Genomic DNA, 23,920 nt, shown 5'->3' with positions numbered 1-23,920 from the left:
ATGGCCAGCCGTAGAAAAATTCTTATTGAAATTCTCAATTTTTGTGGATTTATCGGTGGTGACAGTGTTTCCTAGCCTCAGTGCAGTGGGCAGCTTTGAGGAGGTGCTCTTATTCTCCATGGACTTTACAGTGTCCCAGAACTTTTTGGAGTTTGTGCTGCAGGATGCAAATTTCTGTTTGAAAAAGTAGCCTTAGCTTTCCTAACTGCCTGTGTATATTGGTTCCTGACTTCCATGAAAAGTTGCATATCACGGGGGCTATATGATGCTAATGCCGTCCGCCACAGGATGTTTTGTGCTGGTCAAGGGCAGTCAGGTCTGGAGTGAACCACGGGCTATATCTGTTTCTGTTTCTACATTTTTTGAATGGGGCATGCTTAGTTAAGATTGTGAGGAAAGCACTTTTAAAGAATAACCAGGCATCTTCTACTGACGGAATGAGGTCAATATCCTTCCAGGATACCCGGGCCAGGTCGATTAGAAAGGCCTGCTCGCTGAAGTGTTTTAGGGAGCGTTTGACAGTGATGAGGGGTGGTCGTTTGTCCGCAGACCCATTACGGACACAAGCAATGAGGCAGTGATCGCTGAGATCCTGGTTGAAGAGAGCAGAGGTGTATTTGGAGGGCAGGTTGGTTAGGATGATATCTATGAGGGTGCCTGTGTTTACGGATTTGGGGTTGTACCTGGTAGGGTCATTGATAATTTGTGTGAGATTGAGGGCATCAAGCTTAGATTGTAGGATGGCCGGGGTGTTAAACATGTCCCAGTTTAGGTCACCTAACAGCATGAGCTCTGATGATAGATGGGAGCAATCAATTCACATATGGTGTCCAGGGCACAGCTGGGGGCAGAAGATGGTCTATAGCAAGCGGCAACGGTGACAGACTTGTGAGAGACTTGTTTCTGGAAATGTGGATTTTTAAAAGTAGAAGCTCAAATTGTTTGGGCACAGACCTGGATAGTAAGACAGAACTCTGCAGGCTATCTCTGCAGTAGATTGCAACTCCGCCCCCTTTGGCAGTTCTATCTTGTCGGAAAATGTTATAGTTAGGGATGGAAATTTCAGGATTTTTGATGGCCTTCCAAAGCCAGGATTCAGACACAGCTAGGACATCCGGGTTGGCAGAGTGTGCTAACTCAGTGAATAAAACAAACTTAGGGAGGAGGCTTCTAATGTTAACATGCATGAAACCAAGGCTTTTACGGTTACAGAAGTCAACAAATGAGAGGGCCTGGGGATTGGGAGTGGAGCAAGGCACTGCAGGGCCTGGATTAACCTCTACATCACCAGAGGAACAGAGGAGGAGTAGGATAAGGGTACGGCTAACGGCTATAAGAACTGGCCGTCTAGTACGTTCGGATCAGAGAGTAAAGGGAGCAGGTTTCTGGGAGCGGTAGAATAGATTAAATGCATAATGTACAGACAAAGGTATGGTAGGATGTGAATACAGTTGAGGTAAACCTAGGCATTGAGTGACGATGAGAGAGGTATTGTCTCTAGAGACATCAATTAAACCAGGTGAGGTCAACACGTGTGGGAGGTGGGACAAGAGGGCTAGCTGAGGCATATTGAGCAGGGCTGGAGGCTCTACAGTGAAATAAGACAATAATCACTAACCAAAACAGCAATGGACAAGGCATATTGAGCAGGGCTGGAGGCTCTACAGTGAAATAAGACAATAATCCCTAACCAAAACAGCAATGGATAAGGCATATTGACATTAGGGAGAGGCATGCGTAGCTGAGTGACCATATGGGTGTTATCCATAAAACATTTACTCATAATTAATGTGCAGGTTACCCATTATGACAACCTGAACCTCCTTGCCATCCAAGTGAGAGCATAAACCCACAAGTACGCCACAGATTACATGTAATATCTACATAAGTACAATGTAATTACTAGGTGTTAAACAGGATTTAGCTACTTAAATGAAGTGTATCTTGAGAGGTACTTACTTGTCATTTAAAACACAAGGCCAAATATACACTGGAGTTGCTTACCAGGATGACGTTGAATGTTCTTGAGTGGCCTAGTTATAGTTTTGACTTCAATCTACTTGAAAATCTAGCCTTAGAGATTTAGCCAGAAAGAGTCACAGCTGTAATCACTGACAAAGGTGCTTCTTTAAAGTATTGATTCAGTGGTGTGTATACTTATGTAAATGAGATATTTCTGTATTTCATTTTCAATAAATTTGCAAACATTTCTAAAAACATGTTTTCACTTTTTCATTATGGGGTATGGTGTGAGAAACAAAAATATTTAATCAATTTTGAATTCAGGCTGAAACACAACAAAATGTGGAATAAGTGAAGGGGTATGAATACTTTTTGAAGGCAATGTAGCAAACCAGGCTCTGGGCCTAGCTAGCTACCTAGCTAGTTGTTGTGTTATCCAGCTAGAAATAATTGCTAAGATTTTTATAACTAACCCAAGATAGACCACAGCTAGTTGTTTCCAATGGGAACAAATGAGTCATGGGCAGAACAAGCAAGGAGGGTGGCAGAGCCAAACACGAGCTAGTGAGATCCTATTGGCGCGTTCTAGCATGATTTGCATATTTCCTTTAGGGAACGCCTGCTCTGTGAAGTGCATGTGTGCAATAACTCAATTTGCCCTTGCACTCCTAAACAACCCAATTTTGTAAAACTTTGACAAAGGGTAAAAGCTACAAAACTTAGTCCACTCTGTTCGTAACAGATTATAGTTTTGGAAACAGAAAACTGCATTGAGATCAAATATTTCATCAATGAGAAAATTAGCATAATGTCAGTCAAACTCCATCTCGCTCCATCTTCTCCCACTACCGGCCAATGGGGTTCCTCACATTACCATATTTGGTATTGAGTGGAAACGCCAACCGGATGCTTCACAATTATAGATCAGGTGAAATATCTGGCTCATTGTTCTATCTGTGATAATAGCGCTTGCTAACACTAATAAGTTAATTAACAAGTGTTTAGTTACATTGAAAAGGATCTAACGTTACTCATGGGGCTTTATTTTCCGCTGGCGTTAACCTTTCAGTGATACCCATCCCGGATCCGGGAGCATCCTCATCAAAAAAGCTGACTAGCATAGCCTAGCCTAACGGGACAGGGATATCATATAATATAATTTTCATGAAATCACAAGTCCAATACAGCAAATGAAAGATAAACATCTTGTGAATCCAGCCATCATTTCCGATTTTTAAAATGTTTTACAGCGAAAACACAATATGTATTTATATTAGCTAACCACAATAGCCAAAGACTCAACTGCATATTTTCACCATGTTTCTACCGCATAGGTAGCTATCACAAAACCGACCAAATAGAGATATAATTAGTCACTAACCAAGAAACAACTTCATCAGATGACAGTCTTATAACATGTTATACAATACATTTATGTTTTGTTCGAAAAATGTGCATATTTGAGGTATAAATCATAGTTTTACATTGCAGCTACCATCACAAATAGCACCGAAGCAGCCAGAATAATTACAGAGAGCAACGTGAAATAAATAAATACTCATCATAAAACATTTATGAAAAATACATGGTGTACAGCAAATGAAAGATAAACATCTTGTGAATCCAGCCAAAATTTCCGATTTTTTAAGTGTTTTACAGCGAAAACACAATATAGAATTATATTAGCTGACCACAATAGCCAAACACACAAATGCATTTATTCACCGCAAAGGTAGCTATCGCAAAAACCAGCAAAAGATATACAATTAATCACTAACCTTGAACAACTTCATCAGATGACAGTCTTATAACATCAGGTTATACAATACACTTATGTTTTGTTCGAAAATGTGCATATTTAGAGCTGCAAACCGTGGTTATACATTGTGAATATGTAGCAACATTTCCCCAGAATGTCCGGAGCTATTTTGGACACTCACCTAATCTGACCAAAGAACTCATCATAAACTTTACATAAAAATACTTGTTGTATGGCAAATGAAAGATACACTGGTTCTTAATGCAACCGCCGTGTTAGATTTAAAAAAATAACTTTACCATAACGTACAGCTTGCGTTATTGTGAGACAGCACTCACCAAAACGGCGGAGAATAGGACTCAACAATTTACACAGAAATACGAAATAACATCATAAATTGTTCTTACTTTTGCTGAGCTTCCATCAGAATCTTGTACAAGGAGTCCTTGGTCCAGAATAAATCGTTGTTTGGTTTTAGAATGTCTTTTTCTTCTGTCGAATTCGCGCCACAATGCTAGCCAATGTTGATAACGCAAAGAATGGAAAACTCCAAAAGTCCCAATAAACGTTGAATAAACTGATAAAACTCGGTTGAAAAAACCTACTTTACGATGTTATTATCACATGTATCAAATAAAATCAGAGCCGGAGATATTCGCCGTGTAAACCGAAAGCTTTTCAGAAGCTACCTTGGTAGACAAAGGAAATTCCTGACCTGTCACTCCAAAAGCTCTTGTTCGACCTCAGATCAAGCTAGACACCCCATTCCACCTTCCACTGCCTGTTGACATCTAGTGGAAGGCGTATGAAGTGCATGCATATCGATAAATATAAGGCAATTGAATAGGCAGGCCCTGAAACAGAGCCCCATTTTCAGAATTTTCACTTCCTGTCTGGAAGTTTGCTGCCAAATGAGTTCTGTTTTACTCACAGATATAATTCAAACAGTTTTAGAAACTTGAGAGTGTTTTCTATCCAATAGTAATAATAATATGCATATTGTATGATCTAGAATAGAGTACGAGGCCGTTTAAATTGGGCACGATTTTTTCCAAAGTGAAAATAGCGCCCCCCTATTGACAAGAAGTTTTAAGGCGGCGCTAGCATCAAACATGTTAGTTTGCAATTTCTTCATGTAAAAACTGGTGCACTGGCATTTTCCATCCCTAACGCAAGGTTCGGAAAGTTACCTGTCTTATAAAAGCTTCTTGCGCTCAGATGGGCGGGGTAGACTTTTTTTAGTTGTGTCCTTAAAAACATTATCCAAAGTGCACATTTTGGACAGCGCTGATAGGGATATTTAAGACCAACCTAAAGCTGGTTATAGCAGTAACGCAGTTGGTTATGGCATGAATTTTGACAGCGGAAACGCAGCCTATCTGTCACGTTCTGACCTTAGTTCCTTTGTTATGTCTTTATTTTAGTTTGGTCAGGGCGTGAGTTGGGGTGGGCATTCTATGTTTTGTTCTATTGTCCTTTTCTATGTGTTTGGCCTAGTATGGTTCTCAATCAGAGGCAGATGTCAGTCGTTTTCTCTGATTGGGAGCCATATTTAGGTAGCCTGTTTTTCATTGTGTTTTGTGGGTGATTATTTTCTGTTTGCTGTTTCACCGTACAGGACTTTTTGTTTTGTCGTTTTATTGTTTTTGTTCAGTGTTCAGTTTCTTATTAAAACATTATGGACACTTACCACGCTGCACATTGGTCCTCCTCTTCTTCCACCCACGGCAAGCGTTACAGAGTCACCCACCAACCAAGGACCAAGCAGCGTGGTAAATTGGAGCAGTGCAATCTGGACTATGTAACAACCTGTGAGGAAATAGAGAGGTGGTCGATCGATCCAGGGAGAGTGCCGGAGCCCACCTGGGATTCTCTGGAACAGTGCGAGGAGGGATACAGGAGAATGGAGTTGGTGACAAGAACACGGCAGCGCAACAGGCACGAGAGGCACATGGGGAGTGTGGCAGAGTCAGGTTGGAGACCTGAGCCCACTCCTCGTGCTTATTGTAAGCAGCGAGTTACTGGTCAGGCACCGTGTTATGCGGTTAAGCGCACGGTGTCGCCAGTACACGTCCATAGCCCTGTGCGCTATAGGACAGCCCCCCGAAAGTGTCATGCGAGTGTGGGCATCCAGCCAGGGCGTATTGTGCCTGCTCAGCGTGTCTGGTCTCCGGTACGCCGTTTCGGTCCAGGGTATCCTGCGTCTCCGGGGCGCTGGGAGGGTGCAGTGCGTCCTATGCCTGCGCTCCGCTCGTGCCGGGCGACTGTGGGAGTTGAGCCTAAGGGAGAGGTGCGCGTAGTATGCACTAGATCTCCCGTGCTCACCCACAGCCCGGTTCAACCTGTGCCTGTACTCTGGAGGGTCCGGGCTAGAGTAGTCATCCAGCCTGGGGGAGTGGTGCCAAGGCTGCGCACCAGAGCTCCAGTGCTCCCCCACAGCCCGGTCCTTCCGGTGCCTCCTCCAAGCAGCAGGCCTCCTGTAGGTCTCCCCAGCCTGGTGGGTCCTGTGGCAGCCCCACGCACCAGGTTGTCTCTCCGTCTCCTCCCTCCAGGTTCTCTCTCCAGGCCAGAGCCGCCTGTCTGTCCTGAGCCGCCTGAGCCGCCCGTCTGTCCTGAGCCGCCCGTCTGTCCTGAGCCGCCCGTCTGTCCTGAGCCGCCCGTCTGTCCTGAGCCGCCCGTCTGTCCTGAGCCGCCCGTCTGTCCGGAGCCGCCTGAGCCGCCCGTCTGTCCGGAGCCGCCTGAGCCGCCCTTCAGTCAGGGGCCGCTGGAGCCGTCCTTCAGTCAGGAGCCGCCTGAGCCGCCCTTCAGTCAGGAGCCGCCTGAGCCGCCCGTCAGTCAGGAGCCGCCTGAGCCGCCCGTCAGTCAGGAGCCGCCTGAGCCGCCCGTCAGTCAGGAGCCGCCCGTCAGTCCAGAGGCGCCCCTCAGTCCAGTGGTGCCCTTTACTAGGGTCTACAATCCAGGGTCGGTGACGAGAGTCGCCGCTCCTAAGGTGTCACAGAAGTGAGCTGAGACTATGGTGGAGTGGGGTCCTCGTCCCGCTTCAGAGCCGCCACCGCGGTAAATGCCCACCCAGACCCTCCCCTATAGGTTCAGGTTTTGCGGCCGGAGTCCGCACCTTTGGGGGAGGGGTACTGTCACGTTCTGACCTTAGTTCCTTTGTTATGTCTTTATTTTAGTTTGGTCAGGGCGTGAGTTGGGGTGGGCAATCTATGTTGTTTTTCTATGTTTTGTTCTGTTGTCCTTTTCTATGTGTTTGGCCTGGTATGGTTCTCAATCAGAGGCAGGTGTCAGTCGTTGTCTCTGATTGGGAGCCATATTTAGGTAGCCTGTTTTTCATTGTGTTTTGTGGGTGATTATTTTCTTTTTGCTGTTTCACCGTACAGGACTGTTTGTTTTGTCGTTTTATTGTTTTTGTTCAGTGTTCAGTTTCTTATTAAAACATTATGGACACTTACCACGCTGCACATTGGTCCTCCTCTTCTTCCACCCACGACAAGCGTTACACTATCCAGTCATGACGCACACTGCCAATATATATGCGCATGGAACAGTAGTAGCCTAATGTGCTTTTGGTGCCTGTATACTTCGTATTTATGAAATATTTTAAAAAACTGTTTTGAAACTGAATGTTTTTTCCCATTTTGTTTTATTTTATTTATTTATTAAAAACCAAGCATAGCCTCCCCTTCACTCAATGAAGGCTTTTTTTGTCTGCCCAATGCAATCGGAAAGTAGTCAAGACTGTCGATAAAAGGTTTGGCTCCTGAGACCGCTTGGAAATAAATCTTAATCACTAAATCTTTATTAAAATATTAAGTTTGAGAGGAGTAAAACAGTGAGCTGACATTCCCTTTTTATCTCTGCATTGTAGGCAGGCCCATATTATTTTAGCCATGCAGGTCCTGTTTTGGATGTGCGTAAAACCCTCCAGTGTCTGCGTTGTTCAAATATTACATGCCCACAGGGGGAAATGTTCAATTTTTTTATTTAACCTTTATTTAACCAGGAAAAGTCCTTTGAGACCCAGAGTGTCATTTTCAAGGGAGACCTGGCCAAGAAGGCAGCAACAATCAATACATTACAGAATTAAAACATACAACAATACACTACAATACAATAACATGATCCAGCCTAAAAAAAAAACTTTTACACTCCTCTGTAAAGGTCTCCCATCAACATTTTAAATTAATTCAGTGGCACTAACATATCTAGATGAATCATGGATTGTAGACTATTCCACGCCTCTGGTGCACAAGAGGAGAAGGCAGTCTTGCCTTATACTGTAAATGTCGTGGGGACTTTAAGTAGAAACCACCTAGCGGACCGGGTATGGTAACTGCTGGTGGTGAAGGAGACCAGACTACAGAGGTAAAAAGGGAGTTTACCCAAAAGGGCTTTGAAGATGAACACATACAAATGTAGCTTTCTGCGCATTTAAAGTGAGGTCCAACTCACCATAGTGGGTGAGTGACTTGGCATTTGTAATAAAGCGCAATGATGCATGATGAACAGAGTCCAGTCTCTGTAAGACAGAGGAGGCTGCATGCACATACAACAAGTCACAATAATCAATTGCAGCGAGAAAAGTGGCCTGAACAAGCTTCTTTCTAGCCATAAGCGGGAAGCAAGCCTTATTACGAAAATAAAAACCCAATTTCAATTTAAGCTTTGTCACAAGATTATCCACATGAACTTTAAAGGACAACTTGTTATCCAACCATATACCTAGGTATTTTCAATGGATAAGCCACCAGATGTGACAATGCTAACATTCTCTGACTGAGTGCGAGCTCTGGTAAAGGTCATGAATTTTGTTTTTATGTACATTCAAGACCAGTTTGAGACCATAAAGGGAGGCCTGCGGTGACTGGAGCTCTTCAACAGCCTGAACCAGACAAGGAGCACATGCATATGATTGTATCATCTGCATATAGATGTAACTTTGCTGGTTGCATCCCATTTCCCAAATCTTTAATAAAAATTGAGAACAACACAAGAGCTAAAATGGAACCCTGGGGCACACCTCTATTAATCTCTAGAAAGCTAGACTTGTGATTGTCAGTATATACACATTTCGTTCTGTCAGAAAGATAGTTCCTAAACCAATTTACTGCCCCTTCTCTGAGACCAATGTTACTAGCTAGCAACAATTCATGGTCAACTGAATCAAATGCCTTGCTTTTTATCAAGTGCATTTATGATGTCATTTGCCACTGCTATAGCTGCAGTTGTGGTGCTGTGCCACTGATCTAAAGCCAGACTGAACCCTGCTCAGTATGTTCTTTTCAAATAAGAAGTGTTTTAACTGAGTTCACTACGGAGTCATAGACTTTGGCCAGGATAGGGAGATTAGAGACAGGACGATAGTTATTAGTATCTGAGGGATCTCCACCCTTTAGCAGTGGGAGGACATAAACTGATTTCCAAATGCTGGGTATGGAATTGGTCAAGAGACTCAAGTTGAAAATATGAGCCACAGGCTCAGTAATAATACCAGCTGGTATATTTAAGAGGTAGGGATCCAGATTATCTGGACCGGCAGACTTTTTAGTATCTATTGCCTTTAGTGCTTTATAGACCTCAGCATAAGACACAGGCTCAAAGTTAAAATGGTTCACATAAGGGCCTATCAATCATGTATATTTGTTTCTTAGCGCTCTGAAGGAGGCCCAGTCAACAGGAGCATTTGTATGTCTAGCTTGAGCCCAAGAGACATTTCTCTTTCTAATTCGTTTTCTGAAAACCAAGGATTGTCCCTTCCACTGATTCTAAATGTCTTCACAGGGGCATTCACAGGGGCACCTTATAGCTGTGATCAGTGTGAGAAGAGTTTTTCTCAAGATTAGGGGCATTCACAGGGGCACCTTATAGCTGTGATCAGTGTGAGAAGAGTTTTTCTCAAGATTAACTACATCAAAAGCATAGAGCTTTCAGCTCCATACACAGTCATAAGAGAAGCAGCTCTGCGGTGAATTCATTCTTTACTAAAATAAACAAACAGAATTCACTACATTAGAGCTGGTTTTAATCCACTATTGAAGCGTATCTCCCCAACGCTGGTGGGGTCAACAACACAAGCTCTATTTAGAATATAATAGTCTGTCAGTCAGGACCCTCTACCTCTACCCTACAAATAATAATTCATATATTTTGGAACTTGTATAGTGCTTTACAAAGAATCTCAAAGCGCATAAAAAGTAAAACAGACAAAAAATAGAAATGGAGACAAAGTATTAGGTCTGAAAAACGCATGAAAACAGAGATCCTTTAAAAAAAAGAAATTCATGTTCAATGAGGAACGGATCAATCAACTTCACAAGTGAAGAAACTGCCAGAATTTAACAAAGAGCTGAGACACAATTTCTCAAAACCTGTCTTCACAAATATCTTCCCATATACTGACCCCAGTGGTCTGGTTATGGTTGTGGTTTATATATTATAATTCAGAAATGTTCACAAGTTGTTCACTGTTTTCACAAGAAACAGACTGACACACATTTTCTGTTTTGACTGAGTTTAATCCGATCTGAAACACGCATCCCTCTCCGCAACGCCACAAAACAAAAGTCCTGTTCTGAAGCAGTCTGCAATGTTACAAAATAAAAGTCCTGTTCTGTAGTCTCTTAACAAGGAACTTTTTGGTCGTTACGTTACAAACACCATGTCCCGATCTGAAACACGCATCCCTCTCCGCAACGCCACAAAACAAAAGTCCTGTTCTGAAGCAGTCTGCAATGTTACAAAATAAAAGTCCTGTTCTGTAGTCTCTTAACAAGGAACTTTGGTCCCAAATGAGGACCCAGCCGAGAAGAGATCAACATCCGACGAGCTTCTCCTTCACGTCTCTATGGATTAAAATGACCTTTTTTCTCTCTTAACTCAGTCAAAACAGAAAATGTGTGTCAGTCTGTTTCTTGTGAAAACAGTGAACAACTTGTGAACATTTATTGATGTATTAATGCTATTTAATCTCTCCTCAGACTAATATTATTCTGTTTGTTCTGTGGGTATCTTTGCCACTGTTCCACCCCTTGTGTATTGCGCTGTCATGGTGTATTTGTTAAGTAATACAGGATTAGTCAAATAAAAAAATTGATAGTGGGGAGCAACATGTCAAGTCAGATGTCAACAAATACACCATGACAGCGCAATACACAAGGGGTGGAACAGTGGCAAAGGTACCCACAGGACAAACAGAATAATATTAGTCTGAGGAGAGATTAAATAGCATTAATACAACAAAAATAATTCTAAACACACCTTTAGTTTACAAAGTTAAACAGATGTATTTTTTCTTCATAATAAGCATAGTTTTGTGCTGAGTCGCTGGTTTTTAAAAAGCAATATTTTTTACATTGTGATATGAAATACTCTGGGATTTGTACACACAAACGTACACACAAACGGACACAAATTTCATATAAAAATAGTCCCAGGCAGCGGTCAACATCGGGAATCAGACTTAACTGTGTCAATATTATAGTACAGATCATGTAAGCACGCTTGCTCACCAAACTGTCTAAAATGTATTTAAAAAATATAATGGGGTTTGACTTTGGTATTTATTTATTTTCTAACACAAGCAATTGCACAGTGATCACTGACATCATTACAGAATATCCCAGTCGAGGTGTATTTGTGAGGGGTATTCGTTAGAATAATGTCCAATAGTGTTGATTTGTTAGGTGCTCTGGGATTCGGTCTTGTAGGCACATTAATTAAATTAGCGAGATTCAGAGAGTCACACAGATCTTTAAAAGAGTCCGATACAGATGTAAGCATGTCCCAGTTCAAATCTAAAATAATGAATTCAGAGTCATTTAACCTGTGCAGGACATCAGAAAGAGTTAAGTGCGTCTCCCGAAGCCGAAGGGGTCTGTAGCAGCCGACTACAGTGATGTGGGAGTCTTTATATACGTTCACTTTAACCGCAACCAATTCAAAACGTTTGGCTTTGGTAATCGAGAGAATTTCAGAGGTGTTAAACTTGGATTTCACATAGATTGCAACCCCGCCTCCTTTACTCATCTGATCTGTTCTAAAAACCGCGGACCCATCAATAGAAATCAAGTTATTTGACACAGATTTCTTTAGCCAAGTTTCTGATAAAACCATTATGTCTGCATTTGTCATATTGGCCCATATTCTCATCATGTCTATTTTTGGAAATAAGACTTCTGACATTAACATGCAAGAGGCCAACACAACGCTATGTTTATAAAATCGGCCGCCCATAGGGTCGAACCCGGGTCTGTAGTGACGTCTCTAGCACTGCGATGCTTGTAGACCGCTGCACCACTCAGGATCCATGAGGAAAGTGTCTCTCTCTGTTGTGGCTTGGGATTTGAAGCAATGTCAAATTAGCAATAAATGGGTTTTCATAAAGATACACAATTAGTAGTTATTTTACTCACATACATACAAGTTTGATTACACGACAAAGAGCAGGCACAGTAACAGATACATAATGCCTGTTATTAGAGGTCTTTCAGCACAGGTGTGCAACGAACAGTCGACGTCGAACAGTCAACCGCTTCTCACCCATGCTTCGAACACACCGACAGCCTCACTGTATTGGTACACCAGAATTACATTAATTTCCAAAGAAACGCTGCGTTTGCCTTGCAGCATTGCGTTGCAGAGGCAGTTGCAGTGCGTTCGGTGTGGTGTATACATAGGATTTATCGAAAGTATGCGTCAAACTGTATGTGTAGACGGCTTGACAGAAATGGTAGCAGAAGGTGAATGTTGAACTTAATTGCGTGCAGACAGACGTTCCTGACTCGGACGCGCTCCAACTCCAAAAAGGTGTAGGCTACAATTTACGAGCGACCCGAGGCAGAAAAATTTTTTTCAATCAGATGTATTTGTACAATCAAATTTCGTAAAATAGAAACTTAGACCTAAAAAGCATGTTGTTATAAACAGCATCAACCTTCACATCAAAAGTGTTTGCTTCTGTAGACAGTATCAAGGTCATTAAAACATAAACAATGTCTGATACAGTTTGGAAAATCTAGTCTCCATTGTGGTCCTATGTAGTAAACCTCCCATAAATGCCCCATGTTATAATTGTGATGTTTGTATATTTTTTATGACTGCATTTTTGTATGTTTTGTTCTACCCTAATTAATTTTATTGTACTTGGCCTGTGTGTCACACACTCAGCTAACGTTAGCTAGCTAGATAGGTACAGTATCTAGCGAGTAGCGACCATAGCATATTTGCCAGTTTTAGCTAGCTAGCTAGCCAAGATTAGAAAACTAGCTAGCTAGCTAGCTAGCCTTTCGAACTAATCCAAAACAACTCCACAGATTGCATAGAAAGTCTATTCTAAACTAGCTAGCTAGCCTAGTTGGTAGGCCCAACAAAAACAACAGCTAATCTTAGCTACCAATGCTAAATCGTCCAGCAGAATTCATGTATGCAGAATTCATGTATCCAAAAACGCTTAACAAATTGCATGGAAAACGTACTTTCTCTCTCCTATTTTGACATTTTTGACCTACAACACTTAGTTTTTTTAGTGGCAATCTTTAATGTCTGGATTTTGCACACTGAACTTCTTGACCCAGTTCTTTGCACACTGTTACATTATTTCAATGTCAACATGTGGGCACATTCAAGGTTGTCATTATTTCGTGCCTTTTGTGCAGATTGTCAAGATCTTGACGTGATGTGATAAATAAATAATTGCACCAATGCATCACATCCAATTGTGAGAATGTTCCTCAATAGTGAAACTCTTGCAGGGTTTGTCTTATGACCATTTTAAGTGCATTTATAAAACATTATTCAACCAAGCTTATTACAATTTGGCCAACACAAATTACTATCTCACAATTTTAACCATAATTCGGTGCTATCCCGGGATCCTTGGGACGCCCTACCCTAAACCCTAACCGTAACCCTTACCGTAACCATTTGAAATGTCAACGTCAATGGGGTAGAGACATCCCAAGGATCCAGAATTTCACAAACCTTTAGTGCAGAGTTGGTCAATGAGGTGGTCAATTTTCAATTGGCTAACACTTATCACATGGTTTTTGCAGGCTGAATATGGTGCATTGGGATGTTATCGGAAACTTTAACATTTGTAACAACCATGGTAACAAGTATTTATTGTTACACCCCTGTAATTACAGACTGCAGTTTTTCTTTCTTTAAAAAAAAATACAAATATTTTTATTATAAACACAACAAATACAAAAAAAACTGAAATATACAAAGAAGAGTACATAAACCTAACAGTATTACATATCAAGATTCATTTTCAATTTGTTAAATACTTTCATGGTGTGTATTGGTTTTTTGTTTTTACATTTACTGATAATTTCAAAATAATATTTCAATTCTATCTTAAATAATGTGAAAAGGGGTTTGTTCTCTGCCCACTTCATTTTATGGACAAAGAATCATGAAAGATAAACAAATGAACAATGAAAGTTAAATCAGGGTCCATATCATATCATTTCAAATTAACATTAATAGTTGTTTCTTTTAAAATAAAATCTTCTAACTCACACCAAAATCTTCTGACATAAGAGCAGTCCCAAAATAAATGGCCAAGAGTCTCTGGGTCACAATCACAAAATACACATTTGTTATCAATAGCTATTTTAAATCTGTGTATAATAAAGGTCTTTACAGGGTAGATTCTATGAATGAGTTTGTATGATACTTCTTTCACCTTATTAGATACACAATATTTACCAGATAACAACGAAACTTTGTTCCAGGTCACTTGTCCTAGGGCTGTAATTCCAGTACATTTTAGCAGAGTGAATAGTAACATATTGACAATGTTTTCTTATATATACATGTTATTACATTTACAATTTTAAAATGTCAATTCCTTCTAGTTGTATTGAGGCTATAAAATCCTCAACAGTTGCACTTGGAGTATTGTTATATTCTCCTAAAAGAAGAATAGCACCTTTAGGGACAGCTCTAACAACAACTTGATACTCCTCAGGAGTGAATGTAACATTGTGTGTTCTCATAAATTCTGGATAATCATATAGTTGTCCATCATTACTCAATAATTGTTTAACCCAAATAATGTTGTCAAACCAGTTCTGGAAAAACAAAGACTTGTTTTTGTATTTTATGTCTTTATTATTCCAGATTGTATACCTATGAGGGGAAAAATTGTGTTTGTACATGAGTTTCCAAGTTAGAAGTACTTGTTTATGAAAGTTTGCAAGCTTAATAGGGATTTTACCCATATCAAATACAGACTGCAGTTACCACCAGTTAGTTACAGTACATGTTGTTATTACAGTGTAACTATGAATTATTACAATACTTGCCTCATGTTTCAAAGCTATATGGTTGTTACGGAAATTGACCCACTACTACTGTTGAATCTGTCTACCTTTAAACCTAACCTACCTGAGCCATCACCTTATGCATTACTGCCCCACAGTGGCAAGACATGACATCTCCAAAAACACAAACGCTACACAACACATACTGTGTATGGCTCCAAGACTCCCACACATAGGATACTTTCTGTTCTTTAACACCAAAACTAAAACTGAAACTAAATAAAATAAAAACAACATTGGGATAAAAATCTAACTAGTAAATCGGATCTGAAACCTAACTGAAATAAAAACTCAAGCATAGGCTACTTTCTGTTCTTTAACACCAAAACTAAAACTAAATAATGTAAAAACAACTGTGATAAAATTCCAACTAGTAAATGGGATCTGAAATATAACTGAAATGAAAACACAAAACTATAATAACCCTGGAGGGAACTGACCTGACGTGAGAGTTGTTAATGAGACTTAAAGTCCTTTCAACAACATTACCTACACTTCTAATCTCTAAAAGCTCAACAGAATACATTTAAAACTTTGTTTCTGTTGGAAATGGTCTCACAAATTATTTTCTCCTGTGCTCTTGGCCAAGATGAACATGTAAGCTACAAAGGCAAAAAGCACAGAAGGTATGAAAGGATGATAGGCCTAATGCATTTCTTTCATCTAGCTGATCTTTGGAGTTTAGCCTAATTTATCTATTTTCAATGTGGGTGTCATCTGCCTACTGGGGACCACCCCTATACCAACTTTATTAATTAACCCATCTAGGCATAATACATGTGTAACGGATTTCCTCTTCGTCTGAGGAGGAGTAGCAAGGATCGGACCAATGTGCAGCGTGATAAGTGTCCACAATGAGATATTTAATAAATCAACAGAACACTGAACAAAATAACAAAAGTACAAACAAACAACCGGAAACACAGGAAACAACCACCCACAAAACACAATAGAAAACAGGCTACCTAAATGTGGCTCCCAATCAGAGACAACGACTGACACCTGCCTCTGATTGAGAACCATACTAGGCCAAACACAGAAATATAACAACAGAACAAAACATAGAAAAACAACATAGAATGCCCACCCCAACTCACGCCCTGACCAACTATAATAAAGACATAAAAAAGGAACTAAGGTCAGAACGTGACAGTACCCCTCCCCAAAGGTGCGGACTCCGGCCGCAAAACCTGAACCTATAGGGGAGGGTCTGGGTGGGCATTTCACCGCGGTGGCGGCTCTAGTACGGGACGTGGACCCCACTCCACCATAGTCTCGGCCCACTTATGTGGCGCCTTTGGAGCGGCGACCCTCGCCGCCGACCTCGGACTGGGGACCCTTTCAGCGGGCCCCGAATAGACGGGAGACTCCGGCAGCGCCGGAGTGAAAGGCGGCTCCGGCAGCGCCAGAGTGACGGGCAGCTCCTGACTGACGGGCGGCTCTGGCTGCTCCGGACAGGAGGGAGACTCTGGCTGCTCCGGACTAGAGGGAGACTCTGACTGCTCCGGACTAGAGGGAGACTCTGACTGCTCCGGACTAGAGGGAGACTCTGGCTGCTCCGGACTAGAGGGAAACTCTGGCTGCTCCGGACTAGAGGTAGACTCTGGCTGCTCCGGACTAGAGGGAGACTCTGGCTGCTCCGGACTAGAGGGAGACTCTGGCTGCTCCGGACTAGAGGGAGACTCTGGCTGCTCCGGACTATAGGGAGACTCTGGCTGCTCCGGACTAGAGGGAGACTCTGGCTGCTCCGGACTAGAGGGAGACTCTGGCTGCTCCGGACTAGAGGGAGACTCTGGCTGCTCCGGACTAGAGGGAGACTCTGGCTGCTCCGGACTAGAGGGAGACTCTGGCTGCTCCGGACTAGAGGGAGACTCTGGCTGCTCCGGACTAGAGGGAGACTCTGGAGGCTCCGGACTAGAGGGCGACGCTGGAGGCTCCGGACTAGAGGGCGACGCTGGATGCTCCGGACTAGAGGGCGACGCTGGAGGCTCCGGACTAGAGGGCAACGCTGGAGGCTCCGGACTAGAGGGAGACTCTGGCTGCTCCGGACTAGAGGGAGACTCTGGCTGCTCCGGACTAGAGGGAGACTCTGGCTGCTCCGGACTAGAGGGAGACTCTGGCTGCTCCGGACTAGAGGGAGACTCTGGCTGCTCCGGACTAGAGGGAGACTCTGGCTGCTCCGGACTAGAGGGAGACTCTGGCTGCTCCGGACGAGAGGGAGACTCTGGCTGCTCCGGACTAGAGGGAGACTCTGGCTGCTCCGGACTAGAGGGAGACTCTGGCTGCTCCGGACTAGAGGGAGACTCTGGAGGCTCCGGACTAGAGGGCGACGCTGGAGGCTCCGGACTAGAGGGCGACGCTGGATGCTCCGGACTAGAGGGCAACGCTGGAGGCTCCGGACTAGAGGGCGACGCTGGAGGCTCCGGACTAGAGGGAGACTCTGGCTGCTCCGGACTAGAGGGAGACTCTGGCTGCTCCGGACTAGAGGGAGACTCTGGCTGCTCCGGACTAGAGGGAGACTCTGGCTGCTCCGGACTAGAGGGAGACTCTGGCTGCTCCGGACTAGAGGGAGACTCTGGCTGCTCCGGACTAGAGGGAGACTCTGGCTGCTCCGGACTAGAGGGAGACTCTGGCTGCTCCGGACTAGAGGGAGACTGGCTGCTCCGGACTAGAGGGAGACTCTGGAGGCTCCGGACTAGAGGGCGACGCTGGATGCTCTGGACTAGAGGGCGACGCTGGAGGCTCCGGACTAGAGGGCGACGCTGGAGGCTCCGGACTAGAGGGAGACTCTGGCTGCTCCGGACCAGAGGGAGACTCTGGAGGCTCCGGACTAGAGGGAGACTCTGGAGGCTCCGGACTAGAGGGAGACTCTATAGGCTCCGGACTAGAGGGTGACTCTGGCTGCTCCGGACTATAGGGAGACTCTGGCTGCTCCGGACTAGAGGGAGACTCTGGCTGCTCCGGACTAGAGGGAGACTCTGGCTGCTCCGGACTAGAGGGAGACTGGCTGCTCCGGACTAGAGGGAGACTCTGGAGGCTCCGGACTAGAGGGCGACGCTGGATGCTCCGGACTAGAGGGCGACGCTGGAGGCTCCGGACTAGAGGGCGACGCTGGAGGCTCCGGACTAGAGGGAGACTGGCTGCTCCGGACTAGAGGGAGACTCTGGAGGCTCCGGACTAGAGGGAGACTCTGGAGGCTCCGGACTAGAGGGAGACTCTGGAGGCTCCGGACTAGAATGCGACGCTGGATGCTCCGGACTAGAGGGCGACGCTGGAGGCTCCGGACTAGAGGGCGACGCTGGAGGCTCCGGACTAGAGGGCGACGTTGGAGGCCTCATGCCATGGATCCTCACCGGAGGCTTTGTGCCATGGATGACGAGGAGAGGGTCTCTCTTCTGGCCGAGGCGGTGACAGCGGTCCATACCCTGGTCCTCTGTTGCTGGGTTCCAGGCTGGGTCCATGAGGAAGGGGGGGGGGGCACACGGGTAGATTGGCGGACTCAGGTAGGAGACCTGAGCCAACTCCCCGTGCTTACCGTGGCGAGAGAGTGACTGGGCAGGCACCGTGTTATGCGGGGGAGCGCACGATGTCCGCAGTGCGCACGCATAGCCAGGTGCGTTACATCGCAGCTCCTCGAATCGGCCGGGCTAGAGTGGGCATCGAGCCAGGAGGGATGATGCCGGCTCAGAGCATCTGGTCTCCAGTGCGTCTCCTCAGGTCCGATTGGCTCACGGTCTTAAGTGAAAACAAATCTTCCAATTAGCTGATTCACTTGCTACACGCCGTTCTGTTGACTCGCCCACTTCCAGGCACTCAACTGACCAGAATAGTAAACACAGTCAGCAAAGTAATTGGTCGACCATAGGCAGGTTTGAGCAGTCTGTTACACAAGGCAACCAAAAAGAAGGCACTGGCTGTCATTGGCGACCGCTTCCACCCTCAGTTCGAGAGGCTTCCCTCTGGCCAGCGCTTCAGAATGCCCATGGCCAAGAAGAATGTGTTCAAACATTAATTTGTTCCTTGTGCTGTTGGCCTGTGAAATGCAAACTAAATTGTATCAGTATATGTACTTATCTATCCAGTGCAGTTGGGACAGCGGTCGGTTGTGAGTGAATGTATCAATGTTTTTGGTGTATGCAAAATTATGGACTGACTGGTTTAAATGTGTATGCGTATGTGACCCTTTTAATGGAAGGTGATTCTAAAGAAACAATTCCATCCTTGATGGACAATAAAGTTTTATTATTTTCTATGCAGTTACCCATGACTCATCAGTAGGGCGTGGCTTGAAGGGGAAGTTGTCTTTTTTGCCTGGTAAGATTGTTTGTTGCTATTTGTAGCTAGCTAACAGTAGATTACATTAATAAAATAACGGTGTTTATATTTTGGATTCATTGTAACATTTAAAGTAATCTGTAGTTTACTTGCTACACTTGCGTTATTTTGTCAGAATGACGATGGTGCAGCTTGTAATCACCGCCTAAGCTAGCTAGCTAACTGGTGATAGCTAACGTTAGCGAACAACAAATGTCAGGACACGCTTCCCAGCTGGCATGAGAGGAATATTGACTTTGTTCTTGATATTTTCGACAACAAGGGTAATATTCTCACATATGAACAATTTATAACATTGAAAGAGTTTCCAATACCTTTCAGAAAGTTTATTTCTGTGATCAAAGCCGTTCCCAGTGGTCTAACTACACTAATGAAAACTCATCTTAGTTATGGGAATGATCACAACGTTTTTCCAGAACTCAGATTGGAAGGCGTGAACTTACTTGAGAGAACTTGTTGTAATACATTTATAAGAGAAATTCTTCATTCACAAAACCAATTTACACCGAGAGGAAGTTATTCTGGAACATGCTTATTCCTGACATTGTCTTGAAAAATGCATGGTTAAGGCCTTACAAATACAGTATACCAAACAAAGTTAAGGAAGTGCACTTCAAAATTTTACATAAGATATATCCATGTAATTCTATGATATCCAAATTTGTGGCTATTGATGATATCTGCGTTTTCTGTGAAAAAGAAGGTGAGAATCTGTCTCACTTGTTCTTTGAATGTAAATTTGTGTCAGAATTTTGGGAAAACCTTACAAAATACTTATTTACCATTATGAACACTGCCTATGTTTTTGACATGAAAGATATATGTTACTATTGCAATGATAACAAGACCACTGAAATGATTGTTAATTTTTTTATTTTTTTTTGCCAAATACTTCATACACAAACAAAAATTCCAAAATTCTATACCAAAATTACAATTGTTTTTGATTGAATTTAACTATTTTATTAAAACATTAACCCTAGTGAATAACAACAAGAATAACATTTTCCTGAATCATTATAATAAGATTTTTTCAGAGTGAATACAATGGCACTGAATTTTTTAATTTTTTGTATTATTTTATTGATCTTTTTTGTATGTTTGAGTATTTTCTTGTTAATACCTGTGTTTTGTTTTGTTAGACATGTTTGATGTAGCAATGTAAGTTTTTTTGTATTATGAATAAATAAATAAAAAATGTCAGGACATGTTGCGAACATGAAAAATGCAGGTACTAATGGCTGAGCCAGTAGCGTTTATGGAATTTGATTTGAGTCCCTGTTCAATAAGTTATTGTCTCGCTTATACTGTTATTGCAGAGGCAAACCTCCTGTGATTATTTATTGCCTTATTTTATTTAGCCAAATTGCCTGTACATCTGTGATTTTGCCAGCGCAGAATAAGGTCTCTGAATTCCTCTCGCCTGTCCATGACCAAATTAACCCCTCCCTTTTTGAAAAAAAAGTAAGTTGCACCCCAGCAAAATCGTGAATCGATAATTAAGCATTGACGCAAAACAACGCAGCACACTTGACCGGTAGAATTGTTCCTCATTGAAATCGCTAAGAGCCAATTTATGCTTGATCTGGAGGTACGCAGAGGCCAAATTTAGCTCTGTATCGCATCGCCGTGCGCTTCTCAAATGTTTTAACAGTGCAGCGACGCATTGTAACAATGCCAAATTGAGCACTGCATCTCAGTGCAAGAGGCATCACTGCAGTCCCTGGTTCGAATCCAGGTTGCATCACATCCGGCTGTGATTGGGAGTCCCATAGGGCGGCGCACAATTGGCACAGCATCGTCAGGGTTTGGCCGGGGTAGGCCGTCATTGTAAATATAAATTGTTCTTAACTGACATGCCTAGTTAAATAAAGGTAAATATATATATATATATAATTAAATTGGTTGACAGTAGATGAAGGCGGGAGGTCCTGTATAAACACAAACTCACTTTCTTGACAACATCTTTCACAACAGCTCTGCGCTGCTCCGCAAAGTGCAAGAAGTATGAATGCCCTGACTTCTGCATAGGTCGTATCACCGTAAATGCTGCATGGCCAATGCAGACATTCAGATTGACCATGCAGCGCCATTTAGTGTCCCACAGCCTCCAAACAGACATAACATATTGTTTTGGAGAGACTATTGCGTGCTGTAATGATCATTGCCTATGCTTTTTTTAACCAATAGGTTTTGAAACCATGGACCAAAAGATCCCATATGATGACTACCAACTCCCAGTTGTCTTTTTGCCTTCCTACGAGAGTCCCCCAGCATGGATAGCCCCGCAGGAGGTATGAGCCTGACATGACATCCATACCCTGTCATAACACTGGCAACATTCAGTCTAGGGCGCCGCCACCACAGATCTTCAACGATGTTCCCTCTGTGTCTGTCTGTGTAGCGTATCCACCATCCTGACTACAACAATGAGCTGACCCAGTTCCTGCCACGCACCATCGTGTTGAAGAAACCTCCAGGGGCACAGTTAGGCTTCAACATCCGTGGGGGCAAGGCCTCTCAGCTGGGCATCTTCATCTCCAAGGTGTGTGTGTGTGTGAGAGAGAGGATGTAGCTGTGTGTGTGAGAGGATGAGGCTGGTGCTACTGCCCAATCAGGGCTGATCTACCTAGCCTACACTTCTAAGGATCTGAAATGTTGGCATCTCTGTTGGCATCTCTGTTTTCTCCTATCTCCTTCATCTCTCTCTGTGTGTATGATAGGTGGTCCCAGATTCGGACGCCCACAGAGCAGAGCTCCAGGAGGGAGATCAGGTGCTGTCTGTCAATGAGGTGGACTTCCAGGACATAGAGCACTCGAGGGTCAGTGATGTACTGTAGAATGTACACACCAGTGGAGGCTGGTGGGAAGGACTATGGCTGGAATGGAATCAATGTAATGGTACCAAACACATGGAAACAATGTGTTTGACTCTGTTCCATTGATACCATTCCAGCCATTACAATGAGCTCATCCTCCTATAGCTTCTCCCACCAGCCTCCTCTGGTACACACCACACTATACCTCTTGATAAATCTCATTACTTAATTTTGTACCGCAGCACTAACTTATGTTTATAAAAATGTTCACACTTCGGGCATACATTTGTCACTCATAGAAAACGTTTCTTCTCCTCTCAGGCTGTTGAGATTCTGAAGACTGCCAGAGAGATTCTGATGAGGGTGCGCTTCTTTCCCTACAGTAAGTGTTGCCATCACCTGCTCCGCCATCTAATATTTTAGAAGGTGCCTAAATTGTATCTGACGCCATTATTGCCTCAGTTTCTCCTCTCCAACCTGTGAAGTTTTAATAACGGTTGTTATATAACTTCCTGTTTCCCATAGACTACCAGAGACAGAAGGAAAGGACTGTGCATTAGGTGGCAGAAGAGTTCCCCGGGAGAGAGTGTGTGAGTGTCCGTCTTGTAGGAGTTGATGTCCTTGGTGGATAGACCTGCACTTCACTAGTGTCCTCCTCCCACAGACTACAGCCCCCGTCCTCCGTTTCAACCTAAGGATGGACAACCGCATGACTAACTGGATCCATTCACATTTACACCCCAGGACCACATAAAGACATTGCATTCCCCCTCTGCATACTAAACGATGCACACTGCTTCAGATGCTGAAAGGATGTTGTTATATCAGGTGTTCACTCACTTACATAGTGAGTCATGTACTGAAGACACTACATAGAGTAATGTATACTATTTACATACCATAATGCTCCAGGTCCCCTGCATATAAAAGAAGCACTAAGCATCAACACCAGAGAAAACAAACTACGTCAACTGCAGTGCATGTCAAAGGGACACATTCTTAAGGGAAGTTATCACTGAATATGCCATCGAGGGATTGAGTGATGACAGGAATAAAAGCTTGCAGCCCTTTTGTTAACCAACCTGCTTTCACTCACCTCTGACCCGGAGCGTTGTGAATACTAGGTTTTAAACTGGTTACCCAAATTGTGTGTGTGTAGTGTGTGTGTATATATATATATATATATATATATTATATATATATATAACTCAGCAAAAAAAGAAACGTCCTCTCACTGTCACCTGTGTTAATTTTCAGTAAACTTAACGTGTAAATATTTGTATGAACATAACAAGATACATAAACTGAACAAGTTCCACAGACATGTGACTAACAGAAATGGAATGTGTCCCTGAACAAAGGGGAGGGTCAAAATGAAAAGTAACAGTCAGTATCTGGTGTGGCCACCAGCTGCATTAAGTACTGCACTGCATCTCCTCCTCATGGACTGCACCAGATTTGCCAGTTCTTGCTGAGATGTTACCCCACTCTTTCACCAAGGCACCTGCAAGTTCCTGGACATTTCTGGGGGGAATGGCCCTAGACCTCACCCTCTGATCCAACAGGACCCAGATGTGCTCAATGGGATTGAGATCTGGGCTCTTTGCTGGCCATGGCAGAACACTGACATTCCTGAGCAGTATGGCTGGTGGCATTGTCATGCTGGAGGGTCATGTCAGGATGAGCAATGCAGGAAGGGTACCACATGAGGGAGG

At 43.5% G+C, this 23,920-nt stretch overlaps 1 protein-coding gene across 3 annotated transcripts; it reads left to right on the top strand.

The window, feature by feature from the left end:
* The first annotated feature begins 19,319 nt into the window (after nucleotides 1-19,319).
* Nucleotides 19,320-23,447, top strand: LOC120062023 (PDZ domain-containing protein 11). Of its 3 annotated transcripts, XM_039011827.1 has the most exons (7): nucleotides 19,320-19,365; nucleotides 21,577-21,680; nucleotides 21,791-21,931; nucleotides 22,110-22,208; nucleotides 22,527-22,587; nucleotides 22,731-22,795; nucleotides 22,870-23,447. In XM_039011827.1, exons 2-6 carry the CDS (start codon nucleotides 21,588-21,590, stop codon nucleotides 22,763-22,765), a joined length of 429 nt encoding a protein of 142 aa, XP_038867755.1. In that variant the 5' UTR covers nucleotides 19,320-19,365; nucleotides 21,577-21,587; the 3' UTR covers nucleotides 22,766-22,795; nucleotides 22,870-23,447. The 3 variants fall into 3 exon arrangements, with proteins under 3 accessions (XP_038867755.1, XP_038867753.1, XP_038867754.1); XM_039011825.1 differs by having other exon boundaries at nucleotides 22,731-23,447; XM_039011826.1 differs by lacking the exon at nucleotides 19,320-19,365 and adding an exon at nucleotides 19,486-19,649 and having other exon boundaries at nucleotides 22,731-23,447.
* The last annotated feature ends 473 nt before the right edge of the window (nucleotides 23,448-23,920 follow it).

The sequence above is a fragment of the Salvelinus namaycush genome, chromosome 17, assembly GCF_016432855.1.
Source record: "Salvelinus namaycush isolate Seneca chromosome 17, SaNama_1.0, whole genome shotgun sequence".
In the NCBI taxonomy this organism is placed as follows: Eukaryota; Metazoa; Chordata; class Actinopteri; order Salmoniformes; family Salmonidae; genus Salvelinus; species Salvelinus namaycush.
The sequence above is the reverse complement of the archived record's forward strand: the minus strand, read 5'-3'. Positions and strand labels throughout refer to the sequence as shown.

Excerpts from the sequence above, each read along its gene's own strand:
- LOC120062023 (XM_039011827.1), top strand. The coding sequence starts at position 21,588 with ATGGACCAAAAGATCCCATATGATGACTACCAACTCCCAGTTGTCTTT. Across the intron at positions 21,932-22,109 it reads TGGGCATCTTCATCTCCAAG|GTGGTCCCAGATTCGGACGC; the intron begins GTGTGTGTGTGT and ends TGTGTATGATAG. Across the intron at positions 22,588-22,730 it reads GGTGCGCTTCTTTCCCTACA|ACTACCAGAGACAGAAGGAA; the intron begins GTAAGTGTTGCC and ends TGTTTCCCATAG.